The following is a 14,982-nucleotide window of genomic DNA, read 5'->3' on the forward strand; positions in this document are numbered from 1 at the left end:
GGAGGATCAGAGTGGACTTGTTGGGCCAAAGGGCCTATTTCCTCACTGTAGGGAATCTAATTAAGATGCAATTAGGCAAGATTCAGGATGCTTGGGATGCGGAAGGAAACTACAGTGGATGGGCACATTTGAAATGTGAAGTTGTTTCAAAGAACAGCTACTGTGTGTCCTTGATAAGTATGTCAGGCAGGGAGGAAGTGATCGAGTGAGGGAGCTGTGGTTTACTAAAGAAGTTGAATCTTTTGTCAAGAGGAAGAAGAAGGCTTACGTTAGGATGAGACGTGAAGGCTCAGTTAGGGCACTTGAGAGTTACAAGTTAGCCAGGAAAGACCTAAAGAGAGAGCTAAGAAGAGCCTGGGAGAGACATGAGATAGGTAGGATCAAGGAAAACCCTAAAGCATTCTATAGGTTTATCAGGAATAAAAGAATGACTAGAGTAAGATTAGGTTCTGGATTAGTGGTGCTGGAAGAGCACAGCAGTTCAGGCAGCATCCAAGGAACTTTGAAATCGACATTTCGGGCAAAAGCCCTTCATCAGGAATAAAGACAGTGAGCCTGGAGCGTGGAGAGATAAGCTAGAGGAGGGTGGGGGTGGGGAGAAAGTAGCATGGAGTACAATGGGTGAGTGGGTGAGGGGATGAAGGTGATAGGTCAGGGAGGAGAGGGTGGAGTGGATAGGTAGAAAAGGAGATAGGCAGGTAGGACAAGTCTGGACAGTGCTGAGCTGGAAGTTTAGAACTAGGGTGAGGTGGGGGAAGGGGAAATGAGGAAACTGTTGAAGTCCACATTGATGCCCTGGGGTTGAAGTGTTCCGAGGCGGAAGATGAGGCGTTCTTCCTCCACGCGTCTGGTGGTGAGGATCAGGAATAAAGGCAGTGAGCCTGGATCGTAGAGAAATAAGCTAGAGGAGGGTGGGGGTGGGGAGATCAGGAATAAAGGCAGTGAGCCTGGAGTGCTCCTTGGGTGCTGCCTGAACTGCTGTGCTCTTCCAGCACCACTAATCCAGAATCTGGTTTCCAACATCTGCAGTCATTGTTTTTACCGAGAGTAAGATTAGGGCCAATCAAGGAAAGTAGTGGGAAGTTGTGTGTGGAGTCAGAGGAGATGGGGGAAGAGCTAAATGAAATTTTTTTATCAGTATTCACATTGGGGAAAGACAATGTTGTCAAGAAGAATACTGAGATGCAGGCTACTAGACCAAATGGGATTGAGGTTCACAAGAATGTGAGTAATCTGGAAAGTGTGAAAATAGATTAGTCCTCTGAGCTGGATGGGATCTATCCCAGGATTCTCTGGGAAGCCAGGGAGGAGATTGCAGAATTTGGCTTTAATCTTTATGTCATCATTGTCTACAGGAATAGTGCCAGAAGACTGGAGGATAGCAAATGTTGTCCCCTTGTTCAAGAAGGGGAGTAGAGACAACGCTGGGAATTATAGACCAGTGAGACTTACTTGGGTTGTGGGTAAAGTGTTGGAAAAGGTTATAAGAGATAGGATTTATAATCATCTAGAAACAAATAAATTGATTAGGGATATTCAACACAGTTTTGTGAAGGGTAGGTTGTGCCTCACAAACCTTATGGAGTTCTTTGAGAAGGTGACCAAATAGGTGGATGAGGGTAAAGCCATTGATGTGCTGTGCTGTATATGGACTTCAGTAAAGCGTTCCATAAAGATCCCTATGGTAGGATATTGCACAAAATACAGAGGCATGGGATGGAGGGTGATTTAGCGGTTTGGATCAGAAATTGGCTAGCTGAAAGAAGACAGAGGGTGGTGGTTGATGGGAAATGTTCATCCTGGAGTTCAGTTACTAGTGATATACTGCAAGGATCTGTTTTGGATCTACGGCTGTCAGTCATTTTTACAAATGACCTAGATGAGGTCGTAGAAGGATGGGTTAGTAAATTTGCGGATGACACGAAAGCCGGTACAGTTGTGGATAGTGATGAAGGATGTTGTAGGTTACAGAGAGACATAGATAAGCTGCAGAGCTGGGCTGAAAAATGGCAAATAGAGTTAATACGGAAAAGTGTGAGGTGATTCACTTCGGAAGGAGCAACAGGAATAAAGAGTACTGGGCTAATGGTAAGATGCTTGGTATTGTAGATGAGTAGAGAGATCTCAGTGTCCGTGTGTATAGATCCCTGAAAGTTACCATCCAGGTTGACAGGGTTGTTAAGAAGGAATTCGGTGTGTTAGCACTTATTAGTAGAGGATTGCTTTTCGGAACCATGAGGTCATGCTGCAGCTGTACAAAACTCTGGTGCGGCCACACTTGGAGTATTGTGTACAGTTCTGGTCACCGCATTATAGGGAGGATGTGAAAGCTTTGGAAAGGCTTCAGAGGAGATTTACTCATATGTTGCTTAGTATGGAGGGAAGGTCTTAAGTGGAAAGGCTGAGGGACTTGAGGCTGTTTTCATTAGAGAGAAGTAGGTAGAGAGGCGACTTAATTGAGATCTATAAGATAATCAGAGGGTTAGATAGGGTGGATAGGGAGAGCCTTTTTCCTCAGATGGTGATGGCTAGCATGAGGGGACATAGCTTTAAATTGAGGGGTGATAGATATAGGACAGATGTCAGGGGTAGTTTCTTTACTCAGACAGTAGTAGGGGTGTGGAATGCCCTGCCTGCAACAGTGCAACAGTGCCCAAATTTAAGGGCATTTCAATGGGCATTCGATAAACATATGGACGAGAATGAAATAGCATAGATTAGATGGACTTCAGATTGGTTCCACAGATCAGCGCAACATTGAGGGCCGAAGAACTTATACTGTTCAGTTCTATATTCTACTTTCAAAAGTTGATTGGGGGTGGCTATCTGCAGATAAAGGGATGGATGGAAAGTGGGAGGCCTTCAAAAATAATTCCAGGGACGATATGTTTCTGTTAAGGTGATGGTCAAGGCCGGTAGCTGTAGGGAATGCTGGATGACTTGAGACATTGAAAAGAAATAGTGCCTCAGTGGTTAGTACTGCTGCCTCACAGCACCAGGAACCTGTGTTCGATTCCAGCCTCAGGCGACAGTCTGTGTGGAGTTTGCACATTCTCCCCATGTCTGTGTGGGTTTCCTCCTGGTGCTTTGGTTTCATCCCGCAATCCAAAGATATGCAGGTTAGGTGAATTGGCCGTGCTGAATTGCCCTAGTGTTCAGGGATGTGTAGGTTAGGTGCGTTAGGGGTAAATGTTGAGTAATAGGGTAGGGTTACTTTTCAGAGAGTCAGCATGGACTTGTTGAGTCAAATGGCCTGTTTCCACACTGTAGGGATTCTGTATGACAGACCTATGTATCTGGGATCAAGTGAATCCTTAAGAGGAGCATAAAGATAGTAGGAGTATATTCAAGAGAGAAAACAGGAGGGCAAAGGGGACATGAGAGCTTTGGCAAATAGAGTTAAGGAGAATCCAAAGAGCTGAAAGTATATTAAGGGCAAAAGAGTAACTCGGAGGAGAATAGGGCCCCTTAACAAATAAAATGGCCATCTATGAATGGAACCGCAGCAGATGGGTTGATCTCAAACGTATATTTTGTGTTGATTACGGAGAATTACATGAAAACTAGGAATCATGAAAAATAAATAGTGATATCTTGAAAAATGCCAACATTACAGGAGAGGACATATTAAAACACATAAAGGTAGGTAAATCCCAGAGACCTGATCAGATGCATCCCAGAACTTTTTCTACTGTGTGTCCTTGATAAGTATGTACCTGTCAGGCAGGTAGGAAGTCGTCAAGCGAGGGAGCCGTGGTATACCAAGGAAGTTGAATCTTTTGTCAAGAGGAAGAAGGAGGCTTATGTTGGGATGAGATGTGAAGGCTCAGTTAGGGCGCTTGAGAGTTACAAGTTGGCCAGGAAAGACCTAAAGAGAGAGCTAAGAAGAGTCAGCAGGGGACATGAGAAGTCATTGGCAGGCAGGATCAAGGAAAACCCTAAGGCTTTCTATAGGCATATCAGGAATAAAAGACTGACTAGAGTAAGATTAGGGCCAATCAAGTTGTAGGAAGTTGTGCGTGGAGTCAGAGGAGATAGGGGAAGCGTGAAATGAATACTTTTCATTAGTATTCACATTGGAAACAGACAATGTTATTGAGGAGAATACAGAGATACAGGCCACTAGACTAGACCAAATGGGATTGAGGTTCACAAGGAGAAGGTGTTAGCAATTCTGGAAAGTGTTGGAGTGGAAAGTCTGGGAGGTTTGCTAGTGCTCTTGGGGGGGGGGTTTAAACTAACTCTGCAGGGGCATGGGAACCCAGACTGTAGCTTTAGGGTGCAGGACCTGGAGTGTAGGGAGGTTAGGAACATGGCATCAATCTCAAAGGAGGGTGTCTGTAAACAGGAAAGTGGCTTGAAGTGTGTATACTTCAATGCAAGAAGTATACAAAATAAGGTAGGTGAACTTGCAGCGTGGGTTGGTACCTGGGACTTCGATGTTGTGGCTATTACGGAGACATGGGTAGAACAGGGACAGGATTGGCTGTTGCAGGTTCCAGGATTTAAATGTTTTAGTAGGGTCAGAGGTGGGGGTAAAAGAGGGGGAGCTGTGGCATTGCTTGTCAAAGATAGTATTACAGTGGTGGAAAGGATGATGGATGAAGACTCGCCATCTGAGGTAGTTTGGGCTGAGGTTAGGAATAGGAAAGGTGAGGTCACCCTGTTAGGAGTCTTTTACAGGCCTCCTAATAGTTCCAGAATCGTAGAAGAAAGGATTGCGAGGATGATCAAGAGAAGAGTGAAAGTAATAGGGTGGTTGTTATGGGGGACTTTAACTTTCCTGATATTGATTGGGAAAGCTATAGCTCAAGTTCGTTAGATGGGTCAGTGTTTGTCCAATGTGTGCAGGAGGGTTTCCTGACACAATATGTAGACAGGCCAACAAGAGGTGAGGCCATACTGGATTTGGTTCTCGGTTAAGGAACCAGGCCAGGTGTTAGAATTAGAGGTAGGTGAGCACTTTGGGGACAGTGACCACAATTCGGTGACTTTTACTCTAGTGATGGAGAGGGATAAGTGTGCACTGCAGGGCAAGAGTTATAGCTGGGGGCAGGGAAATTATGATGTGGTGAGGCATGACTTAAGGATGTGTGGCTTGGAAAAGTAAGCTTCAAGTCAAGGGCGTAATCGATATGTGGAGCTTGTTCAAGGAGCAACTATTGAGTGTCCTTGATAAGTATGTAACCATCAGGCAGGGAGGAAAGGGTCGTGTGAGGGAGCCGTGGTTTAATAAGGAATTGGAATTCCTTGTTAAATGGAAGAGGGCGGCCTATGTAAAGATGAGGCGTGAAGGTTCAATTGGGGCGATTGAGAGTTATAAGGGAGCCAGGAAGGATCTGAAGAGAGAGCTAAGAGCAGCAAGGAGGGGACATGAAAGGTCCTTAGTTGGTAGGATTAGAGAAAACCCTAAGGCTTTCTATAGGTATGTCAGGAATAAAAGAATGACTAGGGTTGAAATAGGTCCAGTCAAGAATAGTAGTGGGAAGTTGCGTGTGGAGGCTGAAGAGATTGGGGAGACACTGAATGAATACTTTTCGTCAGTATTCACTCAGGAACAGGACATTGTTGTTGATGTGAATACTGAGTCACAATTAAGTGGAATGGAAGGCTTTGAGGTATGTAGAGAAGAGGTGTTGGAAATTCTGGAAAGGGTGAAAATAGATAAGTCCTCTGGGCCTGATGGCATTTATCCTAGGATTCTCTGGGAAGCAAAGGAGGAGATTGCAGAGCCATTGGCCTTGATTTTTATGTCCTCGTTGTCTACAGGAGTAATGCCAGAAGATTGGAGGCTAGCAAATGTGGTTCCCTTGTTCAAAAAGGGGAGTAGGGATAACCCTAGTAACTATAGGCCGGTGAGTCTCACTTCTGTTGTGGGCAAAGTCTTAGAGAGAATTGTAAGGGATAGGATTTATGAACATCTGGATAGGGATAATGTGATCAAGGATAGTCAGCATGGTTTTGTGAAGGGCAGGTCGTGTCTCACAAACCTTACTGAATTCTTTGAGAAGGTGACTAAGGAGGTGGACGAGGGGAAAGCGATAGATGTGGTGTATATGGATTTTAGTAAGGCGTTTGATAAGGTTCCCCATGGTAGACTACTGCAAAAAATACGGAGGTATGGCATTGTGGGTGAGTTGGAGGTTTGTATTAGGAATTGGCTGGCTGGAAGAAGACAGAGGGTAGTAGTTGATGGCAAAGGTTCATCTTGGAGTGCCGTTACTAGCGGTGTTCCGCAAGGATCTGTTTTGGGACCATTGCTGTTTGTCATTTTTATAAATGACCTGGAGGAGGGGTTAGAAGGTTGTGTGAGCAAGTTTGCGGATGATACGAAAGTCGGAAGAGTTGTAGACAGTGAGGAAGGATGTGGCAGGTTACAGCGGGATAAAGATAAGCTGCAGAGCTGGGCTGAAAGGTGGCAAATGGAATTCAATGCAGCTAAGTGTGAGGTGATTCACTTTGGTAAGAGTAACAAAAAGATGGGGTACTGGGCTAATGGTCGGATACTTGGTAGTGTGGATGAGCAGAGGGATCTTGGTGTCCATGTACACAGATCTCTGAAAGTTGCCACCCAGGTAAATAGTGCGGTGAAGAAGGCATATGGCGTACTGGCTTTTATTGGTAGAGGAATAGAGTTACGGTGTCCTGAGGTCATGTTGCAGTTGTATAAGACTCTGGTGCGGCCACATCTGGAGTATTGTGTGCAGTTTTGGTCGCCATACTATAGGAAGGATGTGGAGGCACTGGAACGGGTGCAGAGGAGGTTTACCAGGATGTTGCCTGGTATGGTAGGAAGATCGTATGAGGAAAGGCTGAGGCACTTGGGGTTGTTTTCATTGGAGAAAAGAAGGTTTCGGGGTGACTTGATAGAGGTGTACAAGATGATTAGGGGTTTAGATAGGGTTGACCGTGAGAACCTTTTGCCACGTATGGAGTCAGCTATTACGAGGGAACATAGCTTTAAATTAAGGGGTGGTAGGCATAGGACAGATGTTAGGGGTAGGTTCTTTACTCAGCGAGTCGTGAGTTCATGGAATGCCCTGCCAGTAGCAGTGGTGGACTCTCCCTCTTTATGGGCATTTAAGTGGGCATTGGATAGGCATATGGAGATAGTGGGCTAGTGTAGGTTAGGTGGGCTTGGATCGGCACAACATCGAGGCCGAAGGGCCTGTACTGCGCTGTATTCTTCTATGTTCTATGTTCTATGTGTGAAAATAGATAAGTCCCCTGGGCCAGATGGGATTTATCCTAGGATCCTCTGGGAAGCCAGGGAGGAGATTGCAGAGCCTTTGGCATTGATCTTCATGTTGTCATTGTCTACCGGAATAGTACCAGAAGACTGGAGAATAACAAATGTTATTTCCTCTGTTCAAGAAGGGGAGTAGAGGCAACCCTGGTAATTATAGCCTTACTCAGTTGTGGGTAAAGTGTTGGAAAAGGTTATAAGAGATAGGATTTAGAATCATCTAGAAGGAAATAAGTTGATTAGGGATAGTCAACACGGTTTTGTGAAGCATAGGTTATGCATCAGAAACCTCATCGAGTTCATTGAGAAGGTCATTTTTACAAATGTCCTGGATGAGTGTGTAAATTTGCACTAAGGTCGATGGAGTTGTGGATAGTAATGAAAGATGTTGTCGGTTATAGAGGCATAGATAAGTTGCAGAGCTGGGCTGAGAGGTGGCAAATGGAGTTTAATGTGGAAAAATGTGAGGTGGTTCACTTTAGAAGGAGCAACCGGAATAAAGAGTACTGGACTCATAGTAAAGTTCTTGGTAGTGTAGATGAGCAGAGAGATCTCAATGTCCATGTACATAGATCCCTGAAAGTTGCCACCCAGGTTGATAGGGTTGCTAAAAAGGCATATAGTGTATTGGCTTTTACTGGTAGGGGGATTGAGTTTCAGATCCATGAGGTCATGCTGCAGCTGTACAAAACGCTGGTGCGGCCACATTTGGAGTATCGTGTACAGTTCTGGTCACTGCATTATAGGGAGGATGTGGAATCTTTGGAAACCGTTAAGAGATTTACTCGGATGTTGCTTGGTATGGAGGGAAGGTCTTATGAGGAAAGGCTGAGGGACTTGAGGCTATTTTTATTAGAAAGAAGAAGGTTGAGAGGTGACTTAATTGAGACATATCAGATAATCAGAGTATTAGATAAGGTGGACAGTGAGAGCCTTTTTCCTCAGATGGTGACGGCTAGCACGAGGTGGCATAGCTTTAAATTGAGAGGTGATAGATATAGGACAGATGTCAGAGGTAGTTTCCTTACTTGGCCATGCAATGCCCCGTCTGCAACAGTAGTATACTCACTAACTTTAAGGGCATTTACATGGTCAGTGGATAAACATATAGATGAAAATGGAATAGTGTAGGTTAGATGGGTTTAAGATTGGTTTCACAGGTTGGTGAAACATCAAGGGGCCAAAGGGCTGGTACTGCACTGCCATGTTGTATGTTCTAATGGAAATTATCAAATAGGGGAGAGCAGATATCTTGGAGGATTATGGAGATGGATAAGATTACAGAAACATGCAGGACAGGAGTTGTGCAGGGATTTGAAAAACCATGGAAGAACTGCCAATCTATTGCTCGTCCAGGACAGGGGACAATAAAATGTTTCTTGAGAATATATCCTCACACTGATGTATATATCTTTTGCATTTTCAGGAACATTGAAGGAGAGACTCAGTTCACCAATCCTGTCGGTTAATCCTTCCTGAGTAGCTTCGAGGGTCTTCCCCGCTGAGATGATTATTTTAATTTTGACTGGCGTTTCAGGGACCGGGGACCCATCCGGATAGGTCACCAATGCCTGTGGAACAACATTGGGTTTGTTATCCATCAATGTGCAACAGTATTCTTCCTTCCAATTAAAATCATTTCTTCTTCTGTCAAGTCAAATCTATACTGTGTTAAACTGGTGACCCTTTGCTGCTGCATATTTAAACTATGTCTACCTTCTCAGGTGAATATGTAAGACTTCATGGTACTCCTTTGAATAAGATGTCCAAATACGGGCAGGTTAGGGTGGAGTGGTCATGTTAAATTGCCCATAATGTCCAGGGACGTGCAGGTTAGGGTGGATTGGCCATGCTAAATTGCCCATAATGTCCAGGGACGTGCAGGTTAGGGTGGAGTGGTCATGTTAAATTGCCCATAATGTCCAGGGACGTGCAGGTTAGGGTGGATTGGTCATGCTAAATTGCCCATAATGTCCAGGAATGTGCAGGTTAGGGTGGAGTGGTCATGTTAAATTGCCCATAATGTCCAGGGACGTGCAGGTTAGGGTGGATTGGTCATGCTAAATTGCCCGTAATGTCCAGGAATGTGCAGGTTAGGGTGGATTGGCCATGCTAAATTGCCCATAATGTCCAGGAATGTGCAGGTTAGGGTGGAGTGGTCATGTTAAATTGCCCATAATGTCCAGGGACGTGCAGATTAGGATGGATTGGTCATGCTAAATTGCCTATAATGTCCAGGGACGTGCAGGTTAGGGTGGATTGGTCATGCTAAGTTGCCCATCGTGTCCAGGGACGTGCAAGTTAGGGTGGATTAGCAAAGCTAAATTGCCCATAGAGTTCAGGGGTGTGCAGATTAGGGCAGATTGGCCTTGCTAAATTGCCCATAGTGTCCAGGGATGTGTAGGTTAGGTGGATGAGCCATGCAAAATGCAGAGCTACAGGGATAGAGTGGGTCTGGGTGGGAGGAGGGTTGGCATGGATGTCTTTGGCTGAATGGCTTGCTTCCACACTGTAGGGATTCTAAAATTTGATGATTCTAATAGCAGGTTAGCTGTTCCAGTGCTGTTGTCAATATCTCTCAACATCCCTCAGGTACCAGTCTTGAATAAGAATACCTGCTTTTTGTCACGTTGCCGACTGCAGGATCTGGCAGAGTGTACACAGGGATCCTGTTCCCTACCTTCCGACAGTAACCACCCTTCAGCAGTACTTAATAAATTCGGGAATGTCAAATAAGTACCAGTGATGGTGACCATGAAACTAACATCAATTGTTGTAAAAACACATGTAATTCACTTTAGGGAGGGAAATCTGCTGTCGTTACCTGAATCTGGTCTACACATGACTCCAGATTCATGGCAATGGTATTGGCACTACCTTCTGAAATGGTTTACTCAGCAAGTCACTCGGTCCAAGGATGAATAGGGATGGGTAACAAATGTTGATGTTACAGCAATACCCAAGTCCCACGAAAGATTAAAGGGAGAAAGTACATCTTTGACTATAAAGCACCTTGAGATATCCTTGGGTCATGAAAAGCAAAACATCACACTTTTTTTATTCTTGTAATAGTGCTGGTTATAGCCTTTCACATATACCAGAATAAACCCTACAGTATGGAAGCATGCCTTGTTTTTTAGATTAGATTCCCTACAGTATGGAAACAGACCCTTCAGCCCAACAATTCCACACTGACCCTCCGAAGAGTAACCCACCCAGACCCATTCCCCTACCCTATATTTATCCTTGACTATTGCACCTAACACTATGGACAATTTAGCATGGCCAATTCATCTCACCTGCACACCTTTGGATTGTGGGAGGAAACTGGAGCACCTGGAGGAAACCCACACAGACATGGGGACTCCGCACAGTCACCTGAGGCAGGAATCGAACTCGGGTCCCTGGCGCTGTGAGGCTGCAGTGCTAACCACTGAGCTGCATCAAGTACACATCGACCCTGCATTTCCCATGGCAAACCAACTTGGCCTGCACAACCTTGGATACTATAGACAATGTAGAACGGCCAATCCACCAAACCTGCACATCTTTGGATTGTGGGAGGAAACTGGAGCACCTGGAGGAAACCCACACAGACGCGGGGAGAATGTACAAACTCCACACAGACTCCGAGGGTGGAATCAAATCCCTGGTGCTGTGAAGTAATCGAGCTAACCATGCCTCCCTTATTGTTCATCTTCCCAATGTGCTGCCTTAACAATGTATCGCAGTTGGCAAAGAGGTCAGCTTTTTGGATTTCCCTAACTGTTACAAAGCTTGGGTTGGGGAAGCTCCCAGCGAGCCAGTCAAGCGATTGCCAGACTGATTTTCCTTTTTGCTCAGAAATGTTTTCAACAATCTGATCTTCACTTTCCCATGAAAGGAGTGACGTTCAATGGTGACTGCATTCAACAACCATCAGCGGGAAATTGGGAGGGTATAGCCAGGACTGGGAGTCTTCCAGCATATGTGACACTTTAGAAAGCATCCTGGATGCTCCTGATAATCTAGTTGCTAATCAGCTCGGAGGGGAATGATAAAGGGAGATCTTTCTGACTGAGGCAGCCCAGAAGTGTATGAAACACTCAGGACATTGCTTGGCCCTGGCTAAACCAAAAGGCATGCGATTGCCATGAATTACAAAGCTAAGCCACTGGAGGTTACAGATAGATATTGGTTTGGAACAAGGGATCAGTTGCCTGGTGAGGACATCTATTGTGGCTTTGAAACCTTTCTTTGAACTTTGCGATTACGGAGAGTTTCGAGACAGACAGATTTGTGTGATGTTGATAAAATGAGGGCACTTGCGGTACGTTAATGGTATTGCTAATAGGTAACATTTGACACAGGACTGAGGAATGTAAGAGCACTCTCTGGTGACTATTATTTATGCTCATGTGTACTTACAAGAAAAGTACTTTGTGCGATTTCGTGCCCCATATCTCAGGAAGGATGGAATGACCCTGGAGTGTGTTCCGAGCAGGTTCTCGAGAATGGTCCCAGGAATGAAAAGCTTAACATATGAGGAATGTTTGAGAAGTCTAGGTCTGTACTCAATGGAGCTTAGAAGAATGAAGGGGGATCTAATTGAAACTTACGGAACACTGAATGGATGTTGGGAAGATGTTTGCATTGGTAAGAGAGACTAGCACCTGAGGGTGCGGCCTTGGAGTAAAGGGAAGGAGATAAGGAGAAACTTCTTCAGCCAGAGAGTGGTGAATTGATGGAATTTATTGCTGCAGAAGGCTGTGGATGCCAGGTCACTGAGTAAATTAAAAAGGGAGATAGATAGGTTCTTGATTGTCAAGGGAGTCAAGGGTTAAGGGGAGAAAGCGGGAGAATGGGGTTGAAAAACTTATCAGTCATGATTGAATGGCCGCGAAGATTCAATGGGTTGAATGGTCTAATTTCTGCTCCTATGGCTTATGGTCTTATGGTCTTAAAAAACTGGTCCAGGGGCTTGTCTTTGGAAATTCTGCCCTGTGTCTTGTGTTAAATTCAGGTGATTGATATTTTAACTCATAGTTCCTCCTGCCATCCCACAGACTAATTTCCAAACTAGATGCACTTAAAGGACATTAAAAAGAAACAAAGTGAAACCTTGCTCCTAAGTGTGGGTGTTGCTGATTTGGTTGTCTGGCACAACAGCTGCCTTACAGCGCAAGGGACCCTTGGCTGACTGCGTGGAGTTTTCATGTTCTCTCTGTGTCTGTGTGGGTTTCCTTCAGGTGTTCTGGTATCCTCCCACAGTCCAAACATGTGCAGGTTAGTGGATTGGCCATGCTATGTTGCTCATAGTGTCCAGGGATGTGCGGGTTACCCATAGAAAATGCAGGATTACGGGTTTGGGTCTTCAGAGCACTCAATGGGCTGAATGGCCTGGTTCCACACTGTAAGGCTTCTATGATTTAATTGCCAGAAATAGATCTGGCACTTCTTTCACCAGCACAACTCTGTTTATCTCTTCCTCACTCTTTCTAGCCAACTATATCAGTCTCTCCTTCATGCAGAGATGTGCCAGTAATAGATGCGACTATTACTGAGAACGTAAATATGGTAGCATTATTTGTTGCACCATGCATCTGACATTAAGGAAGCCGCAGAACTAAATTTCAAAGTGGCGATGTCACCTTTCTGATGTCATGACCAATGTCGAATTAAGTAGCCCCTGCCTCCCTCCTCCCTCGGTGGTTTCCTTGTGAGTTTGTACTTACCAGAATTCGGAAAGAGGCTCCAGGTATAAAGTAGCGTCTTGTTTTTGTTAGATTGATTTTATATTTTAGAACATCTACTGCGTCACTCTTCTTTTCTTCCATGTCATCTACATGTCAGGGCAGAAAAAGGTTTACATTGGTTGATTAACTAAAACAGAGAATGAGTTACCACTGGCATTTTCCCAGAATTCCCTCACACAGTGTGCGGTCACAAAGTATGTGTGCAACCCGCCTTGAAAAGACAAGACAAAGATGAAAAACCTATTCAAACATTAACATCGAGCTGGGATGCGGAATACTCAAAAACCTAAGGCAGCAGTTAGCCAGTGATAAAAGCCAATCAAATGCTGGGATTTGCTTCTAGAGAGATTGAGATTGTAGGAGAGGTCAGGTTAAACCTGCAACCAAACCAGGCAGGACCAGTCTCCGTATTATTGATAGGTCATTCAAACACTGCAGAGAGTGTAGAGGAGATTTGAAAAGACAAAACCACAAACATGTTGCTAAATACACCAGACAGCGATTGACAAGACAGTGTCTCTTGGGGAAAGTAAAGTTGAGGGACCTACAAATTTTGAACTGAATAGAACGTTTCGGCTTGTGAGAAAGAGCATTGTTAGAATCACAGAATCCCTAAAGTGTGGAAGCAAGTCTTTTGGCCCCATTGAGTCCAAACCAACCCTCTAAAGAGCATCCTATCCAGTCCCACCCCCCATACCCGCTCCCTCTAATCCTGCATTTTCCATGGCTAGTCCACCTAGTCTGCACTACATCCCACGGGTTTCCCTTGGGTGCTCTGCTTTCCTCCCACAATCCAAAAATGTGTACAGGTTAGGTGGAATAGCCATGGGAAATATGGAGAATGGGTGGGTCTGAGTGGGACGCTCTTTGGAGGGTTGGTGTGGACACAATGGGCAGAATGGCCTGCTTCCTCGCTTAGGAATTCCATGAATCCTGCATCTACTCCTTTGATCCCTGTAAGAGTGTTTTGTGTGTTTGATTAAGTTCACTTGTCAGTCTTCTAAGCTCCTGGGAACACTTAATCTTCCCTCACACAGTGTTAAAACATTAATCCATTTAATTCAGAAACTGTGGGGTGAATGACTTTAATATGACATTTTGATTGAGGTATCGAAGTTAAAAGACATCATTCAGGTCATCGTCATGAAGCAAGTGAGCATAGTGTCGAGTAAAAATGGGGTGGGTGATGTCGTAACCGGGGACAGAGCCTCATGAATTCAACACAAAGAGCTCCAGAACGATGTGATGGGATTGGACTTGTCTTTGTGACTCAGCTAGGCATGCTACAAATATAAAAAATTAATAACAGTCGACTGACTGAGCTACAGAGAAAAGGACAAAAGTCTTCAGATAGAAGAATGGGATGCACACAGACCAGAGCAGTCAGTGTCTTTGACTGCACATAGAGTTAAGGTTGGGAAAGACTTCGCCTCAAAGGAAAATTGGAGATAAAGATACATAAAGATACATCAAGCTGCTAAGAACTTACTCTGGACTGTAAGCGATTTATTCTTGAAATATTGGTTTAATTGTATGTCAAGGTAGATTTGTAGTTTGTTTTAAAATGCAAGGTAGAACTGTAAAGTTCCAACTATCCTTAGGTGACCATATGGCCAACATGCCTTGTTAAGTGAGATGATAAATAGTTACTTCCATGTAGGTCAGTTAGAATTGGGAATAGAGTTAGCTTCACTGTCACATGTACTCACATGAGTACGGTGAACAGATTATAGGTCACCACTTATGGTGCCATCTTAGGTAACAATGGGGAAAAATAGTTAGAAGATAAAGAAATAAAAAGGCCAGCATTATCAACCTTTAAAAGTACAAAATCATAGTAATAAACTAGAAAAATAGTTACTGCATGTGAGAGAATGACTATCTTTAGCCTATATTTGATCATGCTATAATTGAGTATGGCTGAAACGAAGACACATTTTGTTTGTCATCAGGACAATTTATAAGAATACCAACAAAGCATTATGTCAGCTTTGACATTAT

General features: G+C 44.3%; 1 protein-coding gene across 3 annotated transcripts in view; it reads right to left on the reverse strand.

Annotated features, from left to right (window-relative positions):
* Window positions 1–14,982, reverse strand: part of LOC122555475 (complement C3-like) — an 83,866-nt gene that overhangs the window by 36,255 nt on the left and 32,629 nt on the right. For all 3 annotated transcript variants that reach the window (XM_087993134.1, XM_087993133.1, XM_087993132.1), the window contains exons 7-8: window positions 12,961–13,067; window positions 8,644–8,817 (exon numbers count right to left, since the gene is read on the reverse strand). In XM_087993134.1, coding sequence (XP_087849260.1) covers window positions 8,644–8,817; window positions 12,961–13,067 — 281 coding nt within the window. The remainder of the gene's footprint in view (window positions 1–8,643; window positions 8,818–12,960; window positions 13,068–14,982) is intronic.

The sequence above is a fragment of the Chiloscyllium plagiosum genome, unplaced genomic scaffold, assembly GCF_037043375.1.
Source record: "Chiloscyllium plagiosum isolate Xiang-an unplaced genomic scaffold, Cpla_swu_hap1 HiC_scaffold_12, whole genome shotgun sequence".
Lineage (NCBI taxonomy): Eukaryota > Metazoa > Chordata > Chondrichthyes > Orectolobiformes > Hemiscylliidae > Chiloscyllium > Chiloscyllium plagiosum.